This window comes from Melanerpes formicivorus, unplaced genomic scaffold (assembly GCF_026170545.1).
Source record: "Melanerpes formicivorus ecotype bairdi unplaced genomic scaffold, bMelFor1.0.p_v2 SCAF_11, whole genome shotgun sequence".
NCBI classification, from domain to species: domain Eukaryota; kingdom Metazoa; phylum Chordata; class Aves; order Piciformes; family Picidae; genus Melanerpes; species Melanerpes formicivorus.
The window spans coordinates 13363162-13390184 of NW_027142363.1; the positions used below are offsets into that span (position 1 = coordinate 13363162).

General features: G+C 41.0%; 2 protein-coding genes across 5 annotated transcripts in view; both read left to right on the forward strand.

Annotated features, from left to right (window-relative positions):
- Positions 1 to 24281, forward strand: part of DOP1B (DOP1 leucine zipper like protein B) — a 58679-nt gene extending 34398 nt beyond the window's left edge. For all 4 annotated transcript variants that reach the window (XM_068144584.1, XM_068144587.1, XM_068144585.1 and 1 more), the window contains exons 19-37: positions 791 to 2405; positions 3046 to 3157; positions 4675 to 4863; positions 5513 to 5638; positions 6260 to 6394; positions 7062 to 7117; positions 7901 to 8005; positions 8093 to 8159; positions 9471 to 9612; positions 10010 to 10092; positions 10325 to 10434; positions 14749 to 14895; positions 15302 to 15363; positions 16613 to 16741; positions 17717 to 17853; positions 18187 to 18242; positions 18708 to 18857; positions 19525 to 19654; positions 20563 to 24281. In XM_068144584.1, the coding sequence (XP_068000685.1) occupies positions 791 to 2405; positions 3046 to 3157; positions 4675 to 4863; positions 5513 to 5638; positions 6260 to 6394; positions 7062 to 7117; positions 7901 to 8005; positions 8093 to 8159; positions 9471 to 9612; positions 10010 to 10092; positions 10325 to 10434; positions 14749 to 14895; positions 15302 to 15363; positions 16613 to 16741; positions 17717 to 17853; positions 18187 to 18242; positions 18708 to 18857; positions 19525 to 19654; positions 20563 to 20820 (3809 nt within the window). In that variant the 3' untranslated portion in view covers positions 20821 to 24281. The remainder of the gene's footprint in view (positions 1 to 790; positions 2406 to 3045; positions 3158 to 4674; positions 4864 to 5512; positions 5639 to 6259; positions 6395 to 7061; positions 7118 to 7900; positions 8006 to 8092; positions 8160 to 9470; positions 9613 to 10009; positions 10093 to 10324; positions 10435 to 14748; positions 14896 to 15301; positions 15364 to 16612; positions 16742 to 17716; positions 17854 to 18186; positions 18243 to 18707; positions 18858 to 19524; positions 19655 to 20562) is intronic.
- A 998-nt stretch (positions 24282 to 25279) lies between these two features.
- The window catches only part of MORC3 (MORC family CW-type zinc finger 3), a 29925-nt gene continuing 28181 nt past the window's right edge, over positions 25280 to 27023 (forward strand). Inside the window, exon 1 of the mRNA XM_068144589.1 lies at positions 25280 to 25425. Coding sequence (XP_068000690.1) covers positions 25387 to 25425 — 39 coding nt within the window. The 5' untranslated portion in view covers positions 25280 to 25386. The remainder of the gene's footprint in view (positions 25426 to 27023) is intronic.

A 27023-nucleotide genomic window follows, 5' to 3' on the forward strand; every position in this document is an offset into this window, starting at 1 on the left:
CGTATGAGCTGTGTGTCAAATATAGGGCAGACAAATGTTACAGAGACTTGTGGGAAGCAGCTGAGAAAGGAAGACTGAGACAGGTATGGACCCAGGGTTCACTCTTAAGTGCAGAGTCTGGGGGAGGCTTGCAGTCTGTTCAGGTTTGGGATTGCTGGGAGTGGTATGGAAATGACACGCTTCACCATTTGGCCTAAATAGACAAGGGTGTTTCCTGGAGCAGAACAGGAAGACAGTGAAGTGTCTGGTAGTTTTGTGTAAAGAAGCTTCCGTGTCAGCTGTCTGTCTCATTACTGTTAACCTAGCTGTTGACTTGCATAATTGTTTTTCTGTTTCAATTGGCAAATAGTTAGACCTTTATAGCATCCACAGAGACCTGTTTATTAGATGCTATACACAAACAGAGCTAATATTTTCCTTCCTTGTTCCACAGCATGTAATGAAGGAAAACATTAGCTCTTAAAAAGTAAAATTTAAAAACAAATAATGTTTTGTTGCTGTCCTTTTCCTTTCCCTTCTGATCTCAACAAACATTTTATGCTCAGGAGGCATAAAAAAGAATTGTCTGTCTAGGGAGACATAGCATGGGAAAAACAGCATATGCTTGATGTTTTGATCCTGTACTCTTGCTTACACTTAACCCAGCTGGTCGTTTTAGCTCCACTTGTTGCAGTTAATAGTAGACTAGAGCAGAGTGACTTTTTAACCTCTTTTTTCTCACCATGGCTTATTCAATATAAATCTGCTCTTTTGGGGTAAAAATATTTTTTCTTATTTTTTTTTTCCCCAGAAAATATATGTGATTGGCTTTGCAAGAAAAAGGTGTCTTTGAGAGAGTGTGACATGTCTGAAAGCAATTCTGAGGAGAACCTTCCACTGAGCCAGTTTACTACGGTGGATAGAGAAGCAATTTGGGCAGAAGTAGAAAAAGATCCAGAGAAGCCAGAGTTAAAAACTGAACCATCTGAAAAAAATGTCTCTTGTAATCCAGTATCTTCATATGAAGCAGATGGTGACCAAGATAATAGTGAGCACACAGAATCAGCAGACACCAGCACAGGCCATGACAGTGAAAATACATCCTCTTTTTCTCCTTCTCTGGAACTGCAAGAAGTGAGCAATGAGGACAATGACAGTGCTGCAACTGATGGCAGAGAGACCACAAACCATGTGAGTTCTCTCAACGCATTCCTCTCTGAAAGCTCCAAATCCAATGCAGTATTAAACCTTGTGCGTGTTGACTCTGAGAGGACTCAAGCATCAGAATCTCTGTCAAGTGATGAGGAGGTAGACTTGGAGCTCCAGGAAATTACCCATTCTAGGTTGCTCAAGCAGCAGAAAGAAAAGCAGGAGATGATTGAGGCACTGTTCAAACACATGCTGCTGTATTTGCAGCCTTATGATTCTAAGAGGGTATTGTATGCTTTTTCTGTTCTGGAGGCAGTGCTTAAAACAAACCCTAAAGAATTTATTGAAGCTGTAGCTAGTACAAGCATGGACACCAGCTCCACCGCACATTTGAATCTTATTTACAATCTCTTGGCTCGTCATCAGGAAGCTCTTGTCGGGCAGAGTTTTTATGGCAAGCTTCCGACTCAGTCCCCAACCATGTGTCCTCATTCTCTTCTAATAGAACTGCTCACTTACCTCTGTCTCAGTTTCCTGCGCTCATATTATCCGTGCTACTTGAAGGTCACCCACAGAGATGTGCTTGGCAACAGAGATGTTCAGGTAAAAAGTGTGGAAGTCCTGATTAGAGTGATGACACAGCTAGCTGCCATGGCAAAGGCAGCAGAGAGCAAGAATGTGGAGTTCATACGCAATTTGCTAGGAAGATGCAAAATACAGGAGTTCGTTCTCCTTTCTTTGTCTGCATCAATGTACATAAGTCAGAAACGGTATGAACTGCTTATGGCAGGTGGAGTGAATAATGCTCCTGAAGAAGAACTCTTTGAAGAGAGCCTAATCAATTTTGGGCATGATCAAATATGGAGTGAACATCCACTCCAGATTGAGTTGCTGAAGCTCTTGCAGGTATTGATTGTCTTGGAGTACCATCTTGGACAGACCCATGAGGAGCAGGAGAATCAGCCAGACCTCTCCAAGGAATGGCAGCAGGCTCTGAATTTTCAGCAGGCTATTGGTGCAATGCAGTATGTCTATCCGCACCCCATAACTTCACAGGGATTATTCGTCTCTGCTGTGGTTAGAGGTTTGCAACCAGAGTATGGCTATGGGATGCATCCTTCTTGGGTTGGCTTAGTCACATGTTCCCTGCCCTATTTTGGGAAGTCTTTGGGCTGGACTGTAGCACCGTTTGTCGTGCAGATCTGTAAAAACCTGGATGAGCTTGTCAAACAGTATGAAAATGAAGCTGTGAAGACATCTGCAAAATTGTCTGCAAGGTAAGAAGAGTCTGTAGTGTGGGATTTGTTATGCTGAAGCTTTTGAACATTCCCCTTACTAGAGCACAGTACGTAGTAAGTACATAGTAAGTTACTGGTTTAGCATTGTGGCTCCCAGAGCTTGATCCTCAAACCCTGCTGTAAATGCAGGCATCTGTCCCTCAAACCTTGGGTGCAGCAGAGGCAGTACTGTTGCAGCAGGGCTCCCTGTGGTTGCAAGAATGACCAGCAGCTGTGACAGATCCTGTTCCCCTCTGCCTGCTGTCCAGATAAAAAGAAGTTCCCAGTTTTGACAAGACTGAGCATTTTGGAGGACTAGTTGAGAAGAGACACCCTGGAGAAGAAAGAGCCAGTGATACTGTTCAGAACAGACAGTGAATGAAAGGAGTAGGGAGAAATAATTTTAACACTAAAGACTTACAGTCAGGTGGGGAATAATACTCTGAAATACCTAGACAAGGAAACAGAGTTGTCCAAGCATAGTTTGTGAATCCTTTGTTTTGATATTCCTTTCTGGTCATTCTGATACCCTTTTAACTGTTGAATAGAAACATTTCAGCTGGAATGTTTAATCAAGGAAATACCACTTGGCCTGTTAAACTTCTTCTTTGTTTGTTTGTTTGTTCCCTTCCCTCTGAAGCTTAAGTTCTAAAAGAGAAAATGTTACACCTGATTACCCACTAACCCTTTTGGAAGGTCTGACAACCATTAGTCACTTCTGCCTTCTGGATCAACCTAATCAAAGTAAAAAGGTGAGTGCTTAATGCCTACTGCTTTCTTGACACCTTGGCACCAGTTCATCAAAATATGCAACCCTTTCTCATTCAGAAGTGAATGTAAGTAGTAAAGCAGCACTTGTACAAGAAGATAACTTTAAAGAAGCATCATAGCACACCGAAAGAAAGGAACAAAGGGAAAGGAAAATTGATCCTTTGCTGGAATTTAATGTTCACAATGGAGACAGAGGAGTCCTGTGAAACTTCATTCAAATAAAAGGAGAGTTCATGGGGCAAAAATCCCAGTGAGGTCTCTCAAATTGCTGGAAGGTACAACTTCCCTTTTACCCTAAATTCCCAGACACAAATTTCCCTCTCCCTTTGGCTGAGGTACCTGGAATTTACAGTCTTCCCTACCTGCCCACTACATGTTGCCCTTTACATATGCCCCCCACTTCCCTGCATCATATATCATATGTTCATTTAAACAAGGTTCTTCACTTCTCTGGCAGAGAAGTTAATATTCAGTTGCCTATTAAGCCTTCACTCTGTCCTGAAAATTCAGAAGTTCAGGCTATCTTGAGTTTGTTGTCTAGGGTGGACAGTCTCTAGCTGATTTCCAGCATGACACCAGCATCAGTTCTTTGTGACTTACATATAGCAGACATAAGGCTGGATTGTTGATATTACCAGTCTTGTCTTTTCTTTGTTATCTCAACGTCTAGCTGCTTCTTCATTTGTAAAGACACCTTCCACCTCAACACTATCAAAATTAAAAGTGTAAGGGAGGAGGAGAGAAGGTTTTTTTTTATTTGAAGATAGGAAAGTTAATTTTAAGCAGGAAATGTTCATGATGATCCTGATCACACAAATATTACTCCTGCATATCTTGTCTGCAGTTGCTCTGTCACCAAAATAGTCTTCTGTTTACTTTTTATTTAATAACATAGAATCATAGAGTGGTTTGGGTTGGAAAGGACCTCCAAAGGTCATCTAGTCCAACACCTGTGCAGTAAGCAGGGATGTCCTCCCTTAGATTAGGTTGCCCAGAGCCCTGCTGAGCCTCATCTTGAATATATTCAAGGGTGGACCCTCAGCTACATTCCCTGGGCAGACTGTTCCAGTGTTCCACTACACTCATGGTAAAGAACTTCCTCCTAATGTCCACCATAAATCTATTCTTCTCTAACTTCAAACCATTGGCCCTCATCCTATCACTGCAGGCCTCTGTAAACAGTCATATCCCAGCCTTCTTGTAGATCCCCTCTATGATGATTTGTTCTTTACAATTCTTATTCCTGTAACACTTGTCATGAAGAGGATATTATCCTAGTGGTTTCTTAGACAAATCAACTCTCTGTGGCAAAATAGTGAAGAAGGAATTCAGGAGACTCAAATAGCAGCAGTGTATTTCAGAAATCGAATGGCTGAATTATTTTTAAAGCTGTCACTACAAAAGTTGGCTCTAATTCTTCTAATTATAGAATAAGAGCAGTCACTCTGTAGTGCACAATACAATGTACTTTAACATTCATATTTTTATTTTTTCCTAGTCACCATGTTTGGCTGAACCTGCAAACCTGAGAAATGCTAGGAATGCCATTTTGGAAGAACTGCCTCGCATTATTAATACCATGTCCCTTCTTTGGAGCATTATAAAGAAGGAAGACTCTCAAAAAAGACCAACTGACTTCTTTGGAACAACTAAAGGCTCTTCTTCAGTCTATTTTAAAGCAACCAAAGTAGGACTTCTTTTAAAATGCTGTGTGTCTCACCAAGCCTATAACCCCCACCCTCACAAGTTCATAGGAGTAATTTTGCCATTCCCTTAATGACATTGGGCCACATAGAATTTTTAAGAACTCTCATGATCTGCAGACTTGCACAGTATCAATTTATAAAGTAGATTTTTGCCTGCTCTTTTTGCCCATCAGCACCCTTACCTGATCTGTTTTAATGTTTTGCTTTTTTTTCTGTGAGTTTCAGGTAATAGCTGCTGTAGAGCCCACTGCCTCTGATTGTCTGAACCTTCTGCAGGCAGTAAAACATGTACCTGAAGGAGTAAAAATACTAAACTTTTCCCTCCTTCTGTGGCCATTGGTAAATCATAGCAGTGAGAAAAGTTCAGCAGAAGAAGACAAAATATAACACACTAAGTTAGTTTTTCTGTTTCACAATCTGTTTTCTGACAAATGTGCCTTCCATCTGTAAGAAGGATACACTGACTCATACCTAGTCAAAACTCATCTGCCTGACAAGTATATAAAGAGGTTCTTTTGTTGTGTATTTTCTGAATACCCTGGCAAAAGGAAGAATGTTTTAGAGACTCTGAGAGAGCCTTTGTCTTCCAAAGTTTGGCACTGACAACTTTTTTTCTATTATTCTCTGTAGACATTAAGAACTAAAATACTGGACTTCATGAATCCCTTGACAGCACAACTTGGAATCCAGTTGATGGCAGCAATTGCAGCAGTATGGAATAGCAAGAAACCTCGTAGGAATCAAAGCAAAATCAAGGTGAAACTAAAGGCATACTTAATATTTCAGTGTAAAGACAAACATTACATTTATATGGTCACATCTGAACTCTGGGCTCATTTATGGATTCTTTGGGGTTTTCTACAGGTGACAACAGCAAGCCACTGAAACATCTGAAATGCTTTTATTTATATGTAATTCCACAAAGTATCAGCACTACAATTAAACCTAAACAAGTAATCAAATAAAAAGGACAGTGTGGTAGTTTAAGTCTGAGAGTAACAGCATTTTTTTTTAGTTCAATACTGGACTGTAATCTTAGGATTGCAACTTGCCACTTGCTCTTTAAAGACCTTGAATCAACTCCATTTCCGGAGAAAGGTTAGAGCTGCATGTTCTGAAACGGAGCATTTATTCTGAGTAGAACACCTCTTTCTTTTCAGCTTTCATGTGAGTATAATGAAGTTGTTTTCATGGAGGTGTTGAGACAAGATCTGTACGTGGCAAATTGTGGGATGTTTGATTTAACTTTTTCCAATTTACATTTTGTTTAAGTATTGATATTGAAGGTATTGCACAAAAAGTTGGGGGTTTTTTTCAGCTTTGTGTTTTGCCTGGTGTAGTGACCTGAGGAGTGTGTCTTTTGTTTTGCTTTGTCAGATTTTTCCAGTGGCAAGTGCATCTCAGCTTATTCTTGTGGACTTAATATGTGCACTTAACACATTGAAAATTGACACTATATTACATCTAGTCAAAGAGGTGGTCAAGAAACCGTCACAAATCAAGGGTGAAGAGGTAACCATGGAGATAATTCTCTTTTCTTAGTATGTTCTATTCTGGATCTATTCCAATGTGTTTTCTAAATATTATTAGAAGGAAAGTGAAAGTTTGGGTGATATTTTTAAAATATATGATTCTTTTTTGCTCTTGAATGAGGTATGTTTTCCAGAATGTGGGGTTCTGTGTTTTGGTCCATCAGTATAAGCAGGTTCTTCAGAACATTTTGCTAGAGAAGTTGCCGGTAATGAAAAGATATGGAGTCCTCCAGCACCAAAGATGGTTACAGCTTCATGCTGCATGCAACTCAGAAATGCATTTCTAGCTTTCTACCCTTACCTGAATAGTTAGAAATACTTGTGTCTGCTGTCTTCCAATTTGCTTTCAAGGAAGCCAGTTTTGCTACTATGCACACCGTTATAGGAGCTCTGACAGCTCTGAATAAAATGTAGCAGGTATTCCAAAGTAAGGCAATTTCTTCTCAACTAGGGTCCTCTATTAAAGCTCTGAATTCCCTTGTACTGATGCATAGGTAGCTTTATGACTGCTAGTCACCTGTTGGAAGTACCAGTGGCTTCTGAGAAGGGTATTTTAAGCATTATACATAGGTGTTCAACAGCATGGATTTTTTGTTTTCATTTTTTTTCTGATGGCAAATAATGATGAGTTTGCTTTTGTTTTTCAGAAATCTTCTCTTGTAGATATCCCTATGCTGCAGTTCAGTTATGCCTTCATTCAAAGGTAATTCAGTCATTATAAAAGAGAATTTTCTGTCTGACTAGTTAGGATAATAGCCAGTGTCATTATTTCTGCTTTACCTTGATCTTTATGACATAGCGACACAGAACACCTTTAGGTAGGAAATGGTTATTGGCATTTCAGGGTTAAGCAGCAGACTGACACAAAATAACTAGGCTATGACTTTAGGCTGATAATGGCAGTATGAAAGCCTCATTTCATATTAATGAAGCAAGATACTCCTGACATCTCATTAACAGGATACTTTTATAATTCATTATGATCTCTTTCCTTATCTGTACTGTGTTGCCAGATGAATGGATAGACAACTTCTAAATGCAGTAAAAACACTGTGGCTCCACTCTGTGCTGGACTTTGGAACAACTAAAGTCAGTCCTAATGGGTCAGACAGTTGATTAGAAATATTACTTGATCAAAACTCTTCTTCAGATACTCAGCTTTGCTCATATGGAAGCCTTGGGATATATCAGAGTGTACAGTATACTATGTGCAATAAGCTATGGAGATAAGATATGGCTTGCAGTGGAGTAGTTAGCTAAACTTAGTCCTTTTCTGCTGGCTGGCATACTGCTAGCATTTACTGATATATGTATATTATCTATGCTGCTGGATATTTATACCATGTTGTTGGATAGCTTAGGGAGGAACAGGATCTAAAGGACTGCTCATGATGGCCACCAAGATACTCACATATGTTGTTTTTTGTATTAACTCTAACTCCTGAGCTGAGTATGTTTTGGGTTTTTTGTTGGGTTTTTTTGGCAGACTACCTGTCTCAGCCTTGCAGGAGAATTTTCAGTCCTTATTAGGACTACTCAAAGAGTCTGTGCAGTTGAACTTGGCTCCTCCTGGACACTTTCTTCTTCTCAGGTAATGTGTGAGAGAGAAGGTTTTATAAAAGATGCATTGAGTAGACCTGTCCAATTACTAACTTGGAGTGAATTGATTCTCCCACAGTACTCTGAATGACTTTGTGACTAGGACACCTACTCTAGAAAACAAGAAGGACCAAAAAGACTTGCAGGTACAGTGTATACATGTATATGTTTTAGTTCATAAATCTGGCACTGTACATCTCAGTAAAAGTGGAGATGACCTGATCTGTGCTTTGTATCTGAATTCACCTGGGCTTTTAGAATGTGTGAATGTGCATCCACGTGTTTTGGCTTAGGCCTGGTATGTATGGGAGACTCGGACATGAGAGACGTGATGCACAGAATGTCTCTAACAAAATGTTGTGAAAAATAGGTTAAATTGCAGTGGTAACTACGGGCATTGCACAGTTTTCCCTGGGTAATTTTATGAAGTTTATCAGAATTCAAATTGTAATACGAGTGTGATGTCATGAGTTCATGTCATATATGTAAGTGTTGAAATCTCAAAGCTCTGTAGGAAAATTAGTAGTGTAATTATCCTTGAAGCTCATAACTGTGTTTGGCAATGTAAATGACAGTCAATTTACCTTTTATGTAAAGAAGGGGTGGAGTAGAGCAGGATTCTTTTCCTATACTGAATGTGATTTCACCAGAACAATTTAAGCACTACCTTTGTGAGTACAGTTTGGGCTCTGAACTAATATAATGCTATGCCTGAGGTTAGACAGTGTTATGGTTACAATAATTTTGTGTACTAATAGAGAAATTATCTCCACTTCTGCCAGCAAAATGATCATGATGATAAAAAGAGAACTTTGCTGTCTTACTGCCTTACAGCCACTTCACAAGTGACCTCTGCTTTGCTTTTGATACTTGGGATTTGGTTTCATTAGGGAGACCAGTACTTCATTTCACTAGGAATTAAATTTGCTGAAGTATGCAGTTAGTTTGATACACATCTTTCTTACCTCTAGTAGAAACACTGATATATGAACAGATGAATGGGCATAAAATAAAACCCTTCCTCACTTGGTGCTCTGTCTTGTTTAATGTTCTCCATATATAAAAGGAATAAAGAAACAGTGGTATGCCATTTCTGAGGGGCTGACCAGTTCAAATCATATCTTTGACAGCTGACTGCTAATGTCTGGCAAGATTGATGCCATATTGATACTATGTTAATGGCAATGACTTGCATTAAAAATTATGATTAATCCTCCATGATAAGACAGCTTGGATTTTTTTTCTTGCTTCTCATTTTCTTGCCTGTTCTTTTTGGTGGTGAGCAGTAGTTAATTATCTTGAGAGCACAGATTTTTAAATCAGAGAAATATTATGTTTCTAACAAATAAAAGTGCCTACTTCTCATCCTCCTGACACATCCATATAAAAACTCTCAGTAGGATTGGCCAAGAGATGATAGCTTTCATCTGATGCCACATTCTCTGGTTATGTTATAGGAAGTGACCCAAAAAATCTTGGAGGCTGTAGGGACTGTTGCTGGTTCTTCTCTGGAACAGACTAGCTGGCTGAGCCGGAACTTAGAAGTGAAAGCTCAGCCTCAGATTTTGCCAGATGACTTCAACATTGAAGATGTGAATGGTAATGTGGTTTTATATAACTTTCTACAGCTTCATCTCATCTGCTTAAGTCAGTAAAGAGTACTAAGTGTTTGACAGTGTGGAGTTTGCATGAGATGGGAGTAATGAAGCCAACAATATAAAAAAATGCATTATCCTCCAATAACAATCTCAGCCTAAGTCTATTTAGTAAACATTTGCAGATTGTGTATAAATCAGAGGAAAACTTAGAGCAGGTGAATGCAACATCCAGAACAAAACAGCATGGGGCATGAGGTATGTTGCTTTGGCAACGTGCCCAGAAGCATTTCACTGTAATACCAATATGTAAGTGACAGGTCTTGTTTGAAAGGAAATATAGGAAACAGCAAAAATCAAACATGTCTGAAGAGAAAACAAAACCATTTTGCCTCTTTCAGATACATCAGTGGCACCATCTTCAATGGTTTCTGCCTCTGCTCCTTCAATATACAGTGTCCAAGCTCTTTCTCTCCTTGCAGAAGTAAGTAGGAACCAGTTTTGTAGTTGCAGCTCTCATCTTTGGGGTGGTGGTTGTATTGACGTTATTGAGCAGAGGAATATATTAGGTCTTCCCGGTAGATTAAATGGGAGCTTAAAATCTTTGCAGAGGCACCCCATATGCATACACATTCTGTCCTGAAATATGGCATGCTTTCCCCTTTCATCAGAAACACCAGTCAGAGCTCTAAAGAGACACTCTTTTTGTTTTTAAGGTTCTTGCTTCTCTTTTGGACATGGTTTACCGGAGCGATGAGAAGGAGAAAGCTGTGCCATTGATTTCACGTTTGCTGTACTATGTATTTCCTTATCTACGCAACCACAGGTGACTTGTCACTCAGCACGGGATATTGACTAAGTCTGATGTTTTGGTCCACAGCAAGACTTTTGCTTTTTCTTGTGTTTGCCCTCTTCTCTGTAAAAAGGTTATAAGCTGAAACCTGAAACTGAAACCGATTGTCTGAGCTTTGTGAGAGCTGTTTCTGTTCAGTTGTAGATATCCCTCCCATCTTGGTTTTTGACCTTTGCTTAAAGCTCCCCTTCCTGTGTATGTTAGGGAATGGAGAGAGGCAGTGGAATCGGGGCAGCAGAGCACTGGGCAGGTCATAGGACCTATCACAAAATAGGAAGAGTGCAGTATCTCCCTCTACTCTGCCAAGTTTTTCAGCCAAAAGCATAGGTGTGGAAGAGACAGATGATATCCTGTCAGCTTGTGGTAGGGTTGGAAGGGTAAGGCCAAGAAGCTTCCTCCCTCCCCCCTGTAAAGTAAAGGGAAAGAAAATTGAAGGGAAAGGGGAAAAAAAACTCACAGCTGAATTAGCAAAGCAGTGGAGCTGTATATTTACAAAGCAATGTAGGATATGCAGGGGAATATATACAAATTTACAATATTTACAATATATAGAAAGATATACAACAAAGTAGCACAGAAATGAGAGTTCCCCCCTCTGCTGAGGAGGTTCCCCACCTCCACTCTCCGCTCTCTCCCCCCTTTCCCCAGAGCGGGGTAGAAAGAGAGAGAAAAGAGAAAAAAAAGTTAGAAGCAGTTTTGTGTTAATTGGAAAGCAGTTAATACAGGCCTGGTAGCTTATCAGTTTCAAGGCCAAAGCCTTGGCCGAAAGCCCAGCACAGAGAGCTGCTGCTCGGCAGAGGAGCAGAAGAAGGACTAAAGATAAAAGTGCCGGAGTGCCCAGGATACCCTCCTGCATTCCCAGTTCAGAAGGTGCTTCCTCCCACTCTACCAATGAAATTAGTTTAGATCCTTCTTTTAGTTTACCAACTTCCGACCACCATATTCCCTTTCTTAAAGGCACAGCCTCAACCAGTCACATTGCTGAACAGGGAGAGGAGAACATTTCCTAGTCATGAGGGTTTCCTTTCCATCTTCAAGGGTCTTATCAGTTGGTCCTGGTTCCCAAGCCTTCCTCATGCATCTCTCCCCACCTTTCTCCCAGTACTGTTGGCAGATCTCTTAGACAATAATTTCTCCTTTTTCTGACAGCTTTCTACCAAGTGGTAGGAAGCAACACTTACTCTTCTCTTCCCTGCTCATCCCCGGTTCTATTTTTCTGAATTGCAACTGTTCCTGCTATAGTCATTATCAGATTTGCCCTCCTCCTGGCTGCCACCTATTGGCTACTGTGTTTTTCTGAGCAAATCAATTTGTATTGAGGTATGGGAGAGCATCAGCCACAGCTCACAAGTGGGCGAAGTGAATATTGTCTCGAGCATTATTTAAGTCACAGTCAAAGCACTAGCCAGTGTACAGTTAAGAGCAAAAAGGTTGTAGAGGGTCAGGGAAGATATAACCAGGCATGCCTAAAAGGAATGATGGGTTGAGTGTCACTGGGAAACACTAAAGCCAGCAAGCCTCAGAGTGCAGCAGAGTTTGAAGACCCTTCCATGCTCCTTCTCAAGGGGGAGGGATTAAATATTATGCAGCAAAGTATTAGCAAACTGTTCTTTTCTATCTATTATATTTATGCATTTTCTATTGTATTACAATGTTTTCTCCCTACCTCAACCCTAACAAAATCAGTCAGATTCTTGATGCATGGAGTGTATGTCATTCTTGTGGACAGGGCACCCAGTGCCTTCATCATTAGTAGCAGATATGGAAAACCCTGCATTCAGCCACCAATGAAACTGTTCCTGGGAATGCTGGCATCATATTGCCATGCTTAGCATGCTGTGAGCCAGTGGCTGCAAGCCAAACACTTCCATCTCTGCCCCATGTGTGCAAACAGCACTGTTAAAACTGACAGGGACATCCTGTTGCTGTCAGGATTTCCTCATGAACTGGTGCAAGGGATAGAAGATGAATTCTGCAATGCAAATGGAGATCTGAACGCCAGGAGTTGGCCAGCTTCATTTTCAATTCTTTTTTTCCTCAAGGAAAATAAGACCATCCCCTTTGTTCTGAGACTGAGGGTGTTGTAGTGTGATGGTTTAACCCACTGACATCGACAAACACTCGGCTGAGCACAGCCGGAGAAGCAGATGAAGCTGTATTTTACAAGCGATAATGGAATGCAATGAATATATACAAAATATACAGCATTTACAATATTATACAAGAATTTGCAAAGGAAAAAAACCCACAGAAATCCTCCTTGGGAGGAGGATTCCACCTCACCTCCCTCCAACCTCTCCTGTCCCTTTTTCCTCTGTTAATTAGAAGAAAAGAGAAGAGTAGAGATGTTAGGGGAATTTCAATTAGCTCAAAGCAGTTGTTAAGAAGTTAGTTTTTCTTATCTCGTTTGCTGATTAACGGTCTCTGTCCAAGGACAGCATGCATGCCAGGTAAAAGACAGAAGATGGAGTGAAACTGAGAGAAAGGAATGTGAGAGAGATTTGCTATGGTACATCTCACATCTGACCAATGAAATTCATTTAGAATTAATCTTTCTTTTCCTTTTTACACCCAACTGTTCAGCTAGAGAATCTTGCAGCTATCTTTTCTTAAAGGCACAGCCTAATCTGTCACAGATGGTCATATGACATGAGCATCAGAAGCTTGCAGAATAGAATAGAATAGAATAGAATAGAATAGAATAGAACAGAATAGAATAGAATAGAATAGAATAGACCAGACCAGGTTGGAAGAGACCTTCAAGATCATTGCATCCAATCCTTCAACCAATCCAACCCACCTAAACAACTAACCCATGGCACCAAGCACCCCATCAAGTATCCTCCTGAACACCTCCAATGATGGTGACTCCACCACCTCCCTGGGCAGCCCATTCCAATGGGCAATCACTCTCACTGTATAGAACTTCTTCCTAATATCCAGCCTAAACCTCCCCGGTGCAGCCTGAGACTGTGTCCTCTTGTTCTGGTACTGGCTGCCTGGGAGAAGAGACCATCATCCGGCTGTCTACAACCTCCCTTCAGGTAGTTGTAGAGTGCCATAAGGTCACCCCTGAGTCTCCTCTTCTCCAGGCTAAGCAATCCCAGCTCCCTCAGTCGAAGTTGCTGAGATGCCTACAAATTTCCCTTGACGGTTGTCCAGTGTCAGCCTGTCAGGGCCAAGAGTCCTTGTGATCTGTGCAGCCATAACTATAGCGAGATGGTCACTAGTTAAGAATGTGGAACCCCCATCAGGCTCACAGATGTGTTGGATGATTTCCATGTGACTCACATGTGCTGCTCAGCAGTTGAACTATAACTTCCAAGACTGTCTTCCACCCTCTGTCCTTGCCAGCTTGGTAGGAGTTTGGTCTCAGGGCTCCACCAAAGAAAAGCAGTAGCCTCCCTCATGAAAACACAGGGGCTGCTGAAGCCTTCTGTGAAGTTGTAGTACCACCACACAACAGAGGACCTTGACAGCATCCCTTCTTAACCAAAAGTCACATTCCTGCCAGTTTGAGTATCACCTCACCAACCTGAAACCTTTGTTCACAATGGGCAAAGCAGTAACTGCAGAAAGAATTTGTAGCGGGATGCTGTTTGACATCTGTGTCTTCAATGAAACTGACATGTCAGAGGACAAGCATCAGTTCATACAGGGTCCCTTCACCTTGATCCTACCAGTTTTCACTTGAGCCCCACGCTCTTTCCATACTATGCCTTGCAGAGCATGGCATTCACATTTGTAGTGAGGTGATGCATAAGGTAGCACAGGGAGAAAAAGGCCAATGTGAGAGGTATTTATACAGGTGATGACATCAGAACTGATATATGTTCTCTGGGTGACAGATGAAGTCTACTGTGGTACTTTCTAAAGGGGCCTGCTGACAAGGATTCAAAGCTTACTGGAAATTTTATGCTGGGGAAGTTTCCACCTCTGTAGTGGAGACCTGCAGTGCAGTGCTGTGATACAGCTTATCTGAAAATATCTCCCCAAACCAGGTACACTGGAAATGTGAGGAGCTTCTTCACCAACTGCTTTGATCTACTGATCTCCTGTTGCTCAGAGTTAGGAACTAATGTAGACATAGCTTCTTACTAAAAGAATGTGGTTAGAAGTTCTGGGGAGCCCCAGAGTTTTATTTTCTGGTTATATAAATTTCACTTTATATATACTAATATATATTTATATATGTTTATGTAGATTTATTTTTATATGTTTATTTATATATATTTTTACCATTATTATGTGTACCATAATTGTATTTACTATTATCTCTTTCCCCAGTGCCTACAACATCCCTAGTTTTCGTGCTGGTGCTCAGTTGCTGAGCTCATTGAGTGGATATGCCTACACCAAGAGAGCCTGGAAAAAAGAAGTTGTTGAGTTGTTTATGGATCCAGCTTTTTTCCAGATGGACACTTCATGCACTCAGTAAGAGATTGCAGCACTCCAAGATTCTATTCTGAATGTGCAAAGAAAGGCTTTAAAGAAAAATGGCTAATATTGGAAAGAAAATTCTGTTTGCTACTTTCTTACAGAATGCCAAATTGTTAAAAATGGGTCTCATAATTCTACTAAAAGCATTGTAAGCACTGAAGTTTTCATTGTACAGCAAAAGAATCAACTTGTCTCATGCTCCCCTTAATGATTAGGGAATTGCATACAGCAGAGCTGGAGGGCCTAGATTTCAGTCTATATTGAACCAGATAAGAGTCTGCATGCTAAATATTACTTGGAAGCTGTTTCCTTATATGAAATGTTTGACCAAAATATTTTGTGAGATGAATCCATACGAAAGCTTTCTCTGGTTATCTAATTCCTTCTCTATCCCATTCAGTTGGAGATCCATTATTGATCATCTTCTCACACATGAGAAAACTATGTTTAAAGATTTGATGAGTAAGTATCATCTACTCAGAACTTATTTCCATTTCAATTTTAAATCTATTTGCACTTGAGCTATCTGGTATGTTTTTAATGTACTCATTTGTTCTGGAAATGCTAATGTTAGACTCCTGCATTCACATTTTGCCATAACCTGAAGTTGCTGAATCGTGACCTTCTGCAGCTGTTTCCTGTTAGCCAAAGGAGACTTTGGCTAACTTTGCAGGTGTCTGTATACTGGCATGGAGCTGTAGGAATGTAGTGCTCCAGTACAGCAAACCTTTGAGCAACATGTTTGGACTTCTAATTCAGGCTTGAGGAGAGTGTAGAAGAAAGTGCGGGAAGGGGTGGGATGGAACCCCTTAAATTTGTGTGGAGCTTCAAAAGACAAAGCAACTTTAATGTCTTTTTTCAGACCTTTCAAAATAATATTTGCAGTGCAAGACTAAGTCATAATGCACTTATTAAAAACAATACATATTTTTTTAACTTGCTTCCTTTTTTTCTCAGTAAATTGTAAAGTTCTGAGATCACTCATCTATGGGTCTAGGAGACTGAAAAGAGGTCCAACAGAGAGCTACCAGGATGATTAAGGGAATGGAGTATGTGTCCTATGAGGAGAGGCTGAGAGCCCCGGGGCTTTTTAGTCTGGAGAAGAGAAGACTGAGAGGGGATTTAATAAATGTTTATAAATATCTGAGAGTTGTGTGTCAAGAGGGAGGGGACAGGCTCTTCTCCATGGACCCTGTGATAGGACAAGGGGTAATGGATATAAACTACAGCACAGGAGGTTCCACCTCAACATGAGGAGGAACTTCTTCACTGCGAGGGTCACGGAGCACTGGAACAGGCTCCCCAGAGGGGTTGTGGAGTCTCCTTCTCTGAAGACTTTCAAGATCCATCTGGATGCATTCCTGTGTGACCTGTGCTAGATTCTGTGGATTCTATGCTCTGGCAGGGGGGTTGGATGAGGTGAGCTTCAGAGGTCCATTCCAACCCCTAACATCCTGTGAGGCTGCGATCCTGTGAAGATTCATGCACATAAAGGCAGAGACAGGAGTTTAAGATACTTTCCAGCCACACAGGAGCTCCAGTGCTTGTTTCCTATAATTTTCCTGCTAGCATGAGCAGATCTGGATCAACAAAAATTTATTATTCCAATTAGTAGACCTAAAGGGAGTTTTTCTTTTCAAAATATTTCAGGACATATGAATTATTTTCAGCTCAAAACACAAGTAGTCATTCACTCTTATCTCTATTATAGGTATGCAGAGCAGTGCCTTAAAACTGTACCCAAGTTTTGAGCAAAAAGCAATGTTGTTGAAGCGGCAAGCTTTCGCTGTCTTCAGTGGGGAAATTGATCAGTATCATCTCTATCTTCCCTTAATACAAGGTAAGATCTCTAATTTCACCTGCCTTTCTTTTCAACCACAGTGGATATAAAAATCCTGCAAGAAGGGGGTGTCACTTTTTTACCAACATGCACTTTAAACAAAATTTATTAAGCTATGAATCTCTGAATTCTAAAAAATGAATAATCTCAGTAACCGGGGGACAGGAATCTGGACTCCAAAGCCTTTGGTCTGGAAACAAAACTGGAAACAAGGTTGTTTTGTGGCAGTCTTCCAGTTTCCACTCTTAGGCTGCTGTCATTCTCATTAAATGTCAGTTTTGACAAAATTTTGTTCAATATAAAGCCATTGTGCCTTCAGACTTTTTCTAAATCACACTTTTGTTAATGGAGTTCAAAAGACTCAACTCAAAACTGATGACAAAGCACAAATTGTGTTTTGCCACGTTCTACATTTTTTATTTCCCAAAACACACATTCAGGAAAACATTTGCTCCTCGGTTCAAGGACAGTGAACTGCTTGAAAGAGTCCAGCACAGAGCCAGAAAGATGATTAAGGGAGTGGAACATCTCTCTTATTTGGAGAGGCTGAGGGAGCTGGGGCTCATTAGCTTGGAGAGGAGGAGACTGGGCAGTGAGGTCAGGAAAGTTTATAAATATGTGAAGGGAAAGTGTCAGGAGGACAGAGCCAGGCTCTTCTCAGAGATGGCCAGTGATAAGACAAGGGGCAATGGGTGCAAGCTGGAGCATAGAAGGTTCCATGTGAACATAAGGAAAAACTTTTTCACTGTGTTGGTGACAAAACACTGGAACAGGCTGCCCAGAGAGGTTGTGGAGTCTCCTTCTCTGGAGACATTCAAAACCCATCCTGTGTGACCTACTGTAGGTAATCCTGCCCTGGCAGTGGGCTTGGACTGGATGATCTTTCATGGTCCCTTCCAACCCCTGATGTTCTGTGATTCTTTGAAAACGTTACTCTTTTCATTTGCTTTTCAACTTTTTGAATGTTTCTTTTAGAACGACTGACTGAGAACCTCCGTGTTGGGCAGACTTCTATAGCCGCTGCACAGATGTTTCTCTTCTTCAGAGTTCTTTTGTTGAGGATTTCTCCTCAGCATCTAACCTCATTGTGGCCCATAATGGTAACTGAATTGGTAAGGAATAAGTAGTAATTTGAAACTAATTAGTGTTGTGGGTTTTCTAATTTACTTTTTTTTCTTCCAAGTACACTCCCTTTTTCAAAAGGGAAATGTTTGCCATGTTTTACATTAGTCTGAGAATTTGGGAAAAGAATTCACATCATTAGGAAGCATCTTTCCCATTAATTCTTTTGTTGTTGCTAATGTTATCTCTTGCATGATTTGTTAATTTGTTGCAAGTCACAAGAGTAGGCTAAGAGTCCTTATACTCTGTGAAGCATTATCTTTTTTGTGATTGAGTTGTACGAGCATTTCAGCATCCCTTACAAAAACTTTATTTCTTTAAAGATTCAGACATTTCTACAGTTGGAAGAAGATCTAACTGAGGAAGATGAACCATCAAAGTAAGAACTACCATTTGTCTGATAGAGAGCTTGTGGGAGCTGGTAACAATTGCTTGTCCTGTATCTGTGAATTTTTATTCAATGAAGTAATTCTCAGAGATGGGGAAGAGACAGCAGGATTGTTTTAATTGCATTTGTGTATTTCTTGGTACTGATGAATCATACCTTAGGATGACTTTTCAGCAGCTAAAATGGTGGTATGTTCAAAATACATAAATGCCATGCTAGTTGACTACAAAAATAGAACTAATGCTAAGTCAACATTGGAATATTTTAACATATTACCATTTTGGATTACTTTTTCTTCTAACAAACTTTCATTATTAATCATAGTCCTTATGCAGAATAAAAATAGCTTTAGTTGTGTACAGGTATAAGTGCTCATTTGGGTATATGTGTATGTTTCTTGCTGAATGAAGAGATTTCATGTTTGAATGGTACACTTCTTAATTGTAACTAATACAGGAGCAACAGCAAAATAAGCAAAATGAAAGTCCCAGGTGATGGCAGCGGATCTGATATTCAGCAGAATGAGCTGTCCTTGTACTTATCAGCTTGTAAATTTTTGGACACAGCACTTTCATTTCCACCTGACAGAATGCAGTTGTTTCAAATGTAAGTCCTCTAATTACTTACCTGTTCTCCAGGCTGTTACTGTTCTTACCATTTAAAGTAATTCCATATCTATTCTCTTCTAGACTTAATCTTGCTGTCAGTTTTTAATACAAGAACAGATAGTAGTACTCACTCAAATGTAATTCAGGGAATTTGGATAAATGATTTGGTCTTGTCAGTGTAGGAGGATTTGCTTAGTTGCAGGTTTAGTTGATTAGGTGGCGTTGGATGATAGGTTGGACACGATGATCTTGAAGGTCTCTTCCAACCTGGTCTGGTCTATTCTATTCTATTCTATTCTATTCTATTCTATTCTATTCTATTCCATTCCATTCCATTCCATTCCATTCCATTCCATTCCATTCCATTCTATTCTAACCATCTTTATTAGGAGGCTGTCTAACTTGGAAAAATTGGGAGAAGAGAAAGACGGAGATTGGGTTTTGTTTGCACACACTAGGGATTTCTTGGGATCCAGTTGCATTTAAATACTGACATGACAGTAACATCCTTGTTCATTAAGTTTCACTCTAGTAATAGCATAAAAACATAGTTAGGAGAGCTTTTTTCTGTAAGAACCCAGTGCTCCACTAACTATGTATGAGTCGAACAAGGATCTCTTTTTTTGTTGCTTTGGTCTTCTTATCCAGTAATCCATTTGTTTCAGGTACAAATGGGCATTTGTCCCAGAAGTGGACACAGAATTATCTACTGTGACCTCTCATCTGATAGAAAATCATCAGGAATGCAGACCACACATTATAAGAATCATGGATCTGCTGAAGAAGAAATATGGGGTAAAGAAAGAATGCTTCACTTGATTTGGTTTTTGTTGTTGTTCAGTTGTTTGGTTTTTTTCCATTAACTTATTATTCTAAACAAATTACAAGATTTCTTTTTAAATCTGCCCACAACCATCCAGTGGAAACAATCCAGACAGGATCACTATTCATTAAAAAAAAAAGCATGCTGTTGTTTGTCAAAAAAGTTTATAATAATAGCATTTTAAATTATCACTAAGAGTTCATATTCATTCTTCCAGAAAAGGAAATAGCAGCAGTAGTACTTCGCAGAGATATCACTGTAACTCTTTTGCTTGGTATCCAATTCTGAAGTCTAGTCCAAACTTGCAGTCTCGTGTAGATTCATAGTTTCATTCAGGGTTGGAAGGGACCACAAGGATCATCTAGCTCCAACCCCCCTGCCATGGGCAGGGACACCCCACACTAGATCAGGCTGGCCAGAGCCTCATCCAGCCTGCTCTTAAACACCTCCAGGGACGGGGCCTCGACCACCTCCCTGGACAACACATTCCAGGGTTTCACCACTCTCATGGTGAAGAACCTCCTCCTCACATCCAGCCTGAATCTCCCCACCTCCAGCTTCATTCCATTCCCCCTAGTCCTATCACTACCTGAGATCCTGAGAAGTCCTTCCCCAGACTTCCTGTAGGCCCCCTTCAGATACTGGAAGGCCACAATTAGGTCACCTGGGAGCCTTCTCTTCTGCAGACTGAACTTTGTTTAGTGGAACTTCTAATCCAAATATAGAAGTAACTTGGTATACCATCAATACAGTTTATATTGTGATACAAGTGTAGACTGTGGATCTCTTACCAAGCGTATAGTGCAGGGCTCAGATAAATCCTAACAAGATTGTGTCTTAATGCAAAACCTTTGGTAAATCTTGGTTTGTTTGCTTACAGGAAACAAACAACACTGAGGGAACTTCCAATAAGCACAAATTTCCTCTTTTGAACTTGCGCTCTGTATCTAGCATCACCCAGCTTATGCCCTTCTTCAAGACTCTGTGTTGTGCATTTACAGCAAAAGGGAGCGAGTCCCAGAATTCACATACTTCTGCATCTTTCTCCCTGGACTACATTAGCAGTAGTGGCATAAAGATCTTGCAACAGCTTGAAGAGAGTGTTGAATGTGACTTCCTTGAAAGCATGGAAAGTTAAGCCACACGTCGGACACTTAGCTCATGGTGAATAAATGGCAAAAAAAAGGGAAAACTGTACTGCAATTCTCCCCTTCTTTTTTCCCCCCAGTTTTTGGGTTTCTTCCTGCTGTTGTGGAGTACTCATCAATAATCCAGGCTTCAGAGTTGGTGTTAAAAAGCTGGATTCTTCAGTTCCTGGAAGGGGGAGAGGGGGAAGGCAAAACTTTTGTGTTAATTTATCATGGTTACTGTATCCTTTTATTTGTTTTCAATGTGAAGGAATAAAGAGATTTTGTAAATAAAGGAAGAATATTTTTGATCTGGTGAAAGCAGCAACTGTACCACTTAGCCAGTAACTTCTCAAGTAAGTAATTTCAACTGCTTTTGGAACTGTATTCAGAAAGTAAACTTAAGAAAAAGCTGAAACTGCATGTCAGTGTACAATCATTTTTGCAGACAAGCCATTTCCTGAGGTTAAAACCCACTTCTGCTTCTCCTTTCTTTAACTTGGCCTAAGACTTACCCACTTCTAAACACCTAAATTTTGAAGCAATGTATTTTATAAGTTTTAGCATTGTGCAGATAACTGCAGACTTAGCATGTTTGTAATTTCAACTCTGTGCTATAGTAGCATTCTTCAGGATTAGTGCTTCCTAAATAAAAAACATGCATAAAAGACAAAGTTATGCAGTAACATCTTGTAATTTACATTACTTGAGGGGGAGGTTATTTTAATTGACTACAAATATTCTAGTTAATTTTTTTTGTACTAAAAAACTTTGTTCTTTCAGTGACTAAGGCCACTTTGCAACTTCTGAAATGCAACTAAATGAAGGTACTTCTGTAAAAATGTAAACTGCTGCATACCCATAGCCTACCTTTTTAAAAAAGAACACTTTTTATGCAAAACAATGTATGTGGCTGTTCATAGGTGTTAGTAGCGAGGGAGATACCTTGTTCAAGGTTCAGCTTAATTTGGCACAGCACTGCTACCACTACCCAGGAGAGGAGTTAGTTCTAACACCAAACACCACAGCTGGAGGTCTGAAGGACACTTCTGATAGCTAACAGATATGCACCATCATAGAAACATAGAATCATAGAATCAATAAGGTTGGAAAAGACCTCAAAGATCATGAAGTCCAATCTGTTACCCAACACCTCATGACTACTGAACCATGGCACCAAGTGCCACGTCCAATCTCTTTTTTAACACCTCCAGGGATGGTGACTCCACCACCTCCCTGGGCAGCCCATTCCAATGACCAATGACTCTCTCTGTGAAGAACTTTCTCCTCACCTCGAACCTAAACTTCCCCTGGTGCAGTTTGAGACTGTGTCCTCTTGTTCTGGTGCTGGCTGACTGGGAGAAGAGACCAACCCCCACCTGGCTACAACCTCCCTTCAGGTAGCTGTAGAGAGCAATCATAGTGACACAAACAACAGAAGTCATTAGTAGAAGTTGGGGTTTTTTTTCAAATGAGGAGGTGGACTCCATTGAATTTCCATATTGAGTGGATTGTCTGACTGCTGGTTTAATATTTTTCATGGTGAAAAGCTTTGTCTAGTGCTTTTTATGTGTTGTTTGGGTTATTTTTAACACTTTTGCCTCCAGTGAAACTGGTTTTGTAAGATATACCTGTAGACTGGTATGTGTTACTTGAGCTATTTGGAACATCACAACTGAGGGAAATGTGCTGGGGATTACAGCTCACCACTTTTGGTTTTGCTAATTTACAAAGGACATACAAAATAAATGAATAATGTCACCAGATTGTGAGGTCAGGGATTTATTTTTTCTCATTTTTTCCCCCCAAAACTCACACAACAAACATGGAAGGCTACTCTGCAGTATTTGTTTGCCTACAAATACATGAAGTTTTCATCTTTGGATTATAAATGAAAATAATGAAACACCAAACAACATACTTCACTATGATAATACAATGTTTGTCCTATAAGAGGCTTATTCTAAACTTGAGTAGCTTCTTTGCATTTTTGCAGTTAAAGGAAGTGATAAACTAAAGTACAATACTGTGTTGGCACTAAGAATGTGAATTATTTGTATCAATATAATTTATTAACAGTCACTAATGGTATTGGAACGAGCACAAGTGAAAAGTTGTCCTTTGAAAGCATTAGTTGAAAATTGAAGCAGGATATTTTTTAAATGTTTATTACTTACAGATCTGCAACAACTTTTAAACAGACTATTGCTAATACTCAGGATAATTTGGTGGTTGCACTCTGGGTTTTGGTGGTTGCACTCTGTATTTGGGTATTTCCCTTAAAATCCCGATAAGAGGCTATTAATGAGCTATGGTAATGAGCTATTAAAGTCCAAGGCAACTTTGGTGCTTGCACTCTGTATTTGGGTATTTCCCTTAAAGTCCCAATGAGGTCATTCATGAGCTATGACAATGAGCTATTAAAGTCTAAGACAACTGTTTGCCATCACCCACTCCTCCACCCCACCCTCCCACCCCCCATTTTTTTTTATCATTCTGCCATAAGCTATAAACTGTATCTTCATATAGTTTCATCACTAACCGGAGGTGGTGAACCTGTTACTTAGATTAAGGGTTTTGTCGTCCTTCCCCTGTGTGATGGTTTAACTGTCACACTCTGGAAAGGAAATGCATTATTACAGCTGCCTGTACTTCAGATGTGCAGGGGGTTGGACATCAGTCACTTTGTCCTCAGCTGTGGAGGTAAACTTCAAAAAGCAGAATTAGTGACTTAGTCTTTGTAACTAACTTCTAAGATGATCTTACCTTCTACAAAAATATCACTTGCTTCCAACTTCTGCCCTTCTTACATGCATTTATCATCCTCTAGTGGTTCTGCAGGTGGCTACTTACATGGCCTTAGACATCTGTGGTTTGCAGAATCCTTTCACTGCAGCAGAATCTAATCCTTAAGAAGAAAAAGTTCTTTAAAAATTAATATGTAAGTAGATCTTGCATCATTATAAATAGCATGTGAATAAGGAAGAAATGGCTTTACCTAAAAAAAGTCCTACTTGAGTGGTACAGGGGCATAGTTAACAGACCTAAAGGCATCTCTAGCAGTGCAACTTTATTCCTTTTCTATATGGGACTAACTTGTAATTTTACTTCTTGTCCTACTTCTGTTAAGGGGAGTTGTACATGAAAGAGGGTTGTACTGCCAAGACAGAAAAATTTAACTAAATCTGAAAAAAAATGTTTGCTTAGAACCCATTAAGAACAGGAGAGAAGATGCTTTTGCTTTGCTGTCTAGTTCTTTGCTCATTTTCAGAACAACAAGGCTTAGCTTTCCCTTTCGGATGTTTCAGACTTGACATTACCACGGTGCATGACACACAGAGGGAAACATATTTAAATATTCAAAGGGATTTCATTTTCTTGAAAGAAAAAAACAGTAGGTAGCTGCCAAAGAACTGACAAACTTGGAAACGTGGAACATTATGTAATAGTTAAGTGTATCCAATACTATACTTGAATGCAATTCTTATTAAATGTTATTTTGAAATAAATTTTCAAATGCAATTTTCTCTTTTTTTTTTCAGACTACCTTTACTGCTTATTCACCAACTTCAGGTTTTTTATCTGATTTTGTAAAAGCTCTCAAATTCAGTTCCAATAGATGAAGGCTTTGTATAGAATTCCATAAAGTTTGGATCCCTGCAGTAGTGGCTCAGTGCCGGGCTGTGCTTGTCCCTATACTGACCTATGGAAGGACAAGACTACCACTGCCTCCCTAATCCTCTTATTACTATTCCCAACTGCTCTATCTCTTATGTCCCTGTCTTTTGCATTCCTTAACTTTCCACCCAGGGATCCTAGTCCTGGGTGTGGATGTTTGTGCCTGAAAGAACAGCGTGGAGCAGATGGCAGAAGCAGCTGGTACAGCATCAGGGAATCAGGACTGGCCAACAGGCCCCCTGTATGGAGAGAGCTCCTTGCCCCAGGAAATTACGCCTAAGGCTTTCTGTGTGCCTCACCATTCCAAACTTTGGCCTGTAGATTTATGCATGTTCAGGGCAAATGCCTTGTTCAGTACAGCATTTTCTTTCAGAAGGATGTAGACTTGTCCTTACAACTGATCTTGAACGTCTGAGGCCAGAGGAATATGCTTTCAATGACTTTGTGAAAACTCATTTTCAGACTTAAATCTTTCTTCGTAGCTTGTCCATCTTATGTAACGTGGGGTGTACTTCGCACCTCAGAAGTGGCTACAAGTTCGATCACACTGCACTTAATGGCTGCTGTGCGCGCAGCGGGAAATACGGCAGCGTAGCAGCTAGCACTATCGAAGGGGTGAATGGGCCCCTGCTGAAGGAAACGCGGGGCTGCGTCAGCTTTCGCCGCCAGACTAACCTTCCGTCTTTGCGACTAGCGCCGCACGGCCCCGCCTCCCGCGCTCGGCTCGGGGCCATTGCGTCCCCGCAGCAGCGGCCGCCGGGCGGGGGCGTGGCCTGGGCGCAGGGCCCCGCTTATCCGCGGGAGCGGGCGCCGGTCCCCCGGAAGCGGGCGAGGCGGGGGTGAGGCGGAAGCGCGGGTTCTCGGCGTTCCCCACCCCGGTTCTCGCTGCGGCACAGAAGATGGCGGCGAAAACACAGGGCGGCATCCGTCTCAGCGCGGTGAGCGGCACGGATCCCCGTGGGGAGAGCGGGGCCCGAGAGGCGGGGGAGCACCGCTTGAGGAGACGATCTCTCTCTCTCCCTTGGTGGCCCACACTGCGGGGGTCGGCGCTGTTTGGCAGCCAGGGGGCCGGGGGTGCCTGTGTGAGGCCCACGGCGGCCGAGGGGCAAGCAGCGGGCTGGGGGCAGGGCGCTCTGGGGATCAGGGGGCTACCGTGCTGCCGCGGCCGCCGCTGGAGCAGCTTTTAGCCTTCCGTCAGTGAAAGTGAGGAGCGGAGCCTGCCCAGGTGGGGGGCAACGCCTTGCCTCTGCAGGGGTAAAAAGTTGCCAGCCAGGTGCTGAGAAGGGCGGGCTCCGGAGCCTTTCAACTAAAATAAACAAGCAGCCCCTCTTTGTCTCACGCTTCTTGCTCCTCACGCGCTGTCCTCGGCAGTGTCCTTACTCTGGCGCGCTGTGTTTTGGTCACTTTACTGACGGGAAAGGAGGCGGGTACCAGCGCCCGCTGGCCAAGCCCCGCCAGTGGAAGAGGGGGAGCGGGCGGCCCCGGCGGGGCCTCGGTCACCAGCGCCGGGGCCCGGTGCGTGGCAGCTCGTGGGGGGGTTCTGTCTTCTATCTCGGCACAAAATCGGTGAGGTTAGCTCAGGCCGTGCCCGAGGGGAAGTTACAGTCTGTGGGTGAGTTAGTTATTGGGGGCGAAGGAGGGGATTTCACAGTCTGTTGTAGTGATGTAATTGGTTGTGGACACCGTGACCTCTAATGGGGATCTTGTAACATAACGTCTTAACTACTTTTGGCAAGGGGGCTAATTACACTTGAAAAATAAATATGAACGTAGTTAAATCCACTACTGATTAGACTTTCCAGCACTGTATTGCTCGTTGCTGTCCTTTTGTGGAAATTAGTTATTTCCGTGTTTATACTAATACAAATGAAGCTGAAGCTACTTTTTCAGTTTGATACATCATCGACGAAACAGGATTATTTTTTAAGCCTGAGTCCAGCTATCTAGACTTACAAGTCACACTTACAGTTGCAAACACCTCATTCATAACCTTACTTATAGTGGAAAGAAGCTGGATCATTACAGAAAGTAACTTAAACAAGTTAAGAACATTGGTATATTCTCAGCACTGCTTAAATAACCTCATTATAAAGTGCTATGGTTGTCGAGATTACCTATAAATGTCATCTACTTGAAGTTTAAGAATTGGACTTTTACTTCATGTCTTTAATTCTTGCGTTTGAAATCCATTGTTTTGACAGATAAATTTAATTAAAGAAGTGTTCTTTTTTAGATAACACAATGGTTAAGAGTAAAAAAATTAGAAGAAGGAAGTCTCCCTTTGTTTTTAGTGCAGTCTTCTCAAGAGGAAAAATACCTCAGCATGAATAATCAGCCATTGCAAAAAAAACTGCATATAAGAAGTCAGACTGCAGAGTTCAAAGTTGTTCTGAAGTTGAAATCGCTTTGGCAAGATGAACTTTTACAAATGAGAAATCTAATCTGAATTTGGTGGAACTGGCAGCTTTCTGGATTATATTCTGCATGCAGTTTGGTTTTGTTATTAGTTATAACTGAAAATTTACATTCAGTCTTT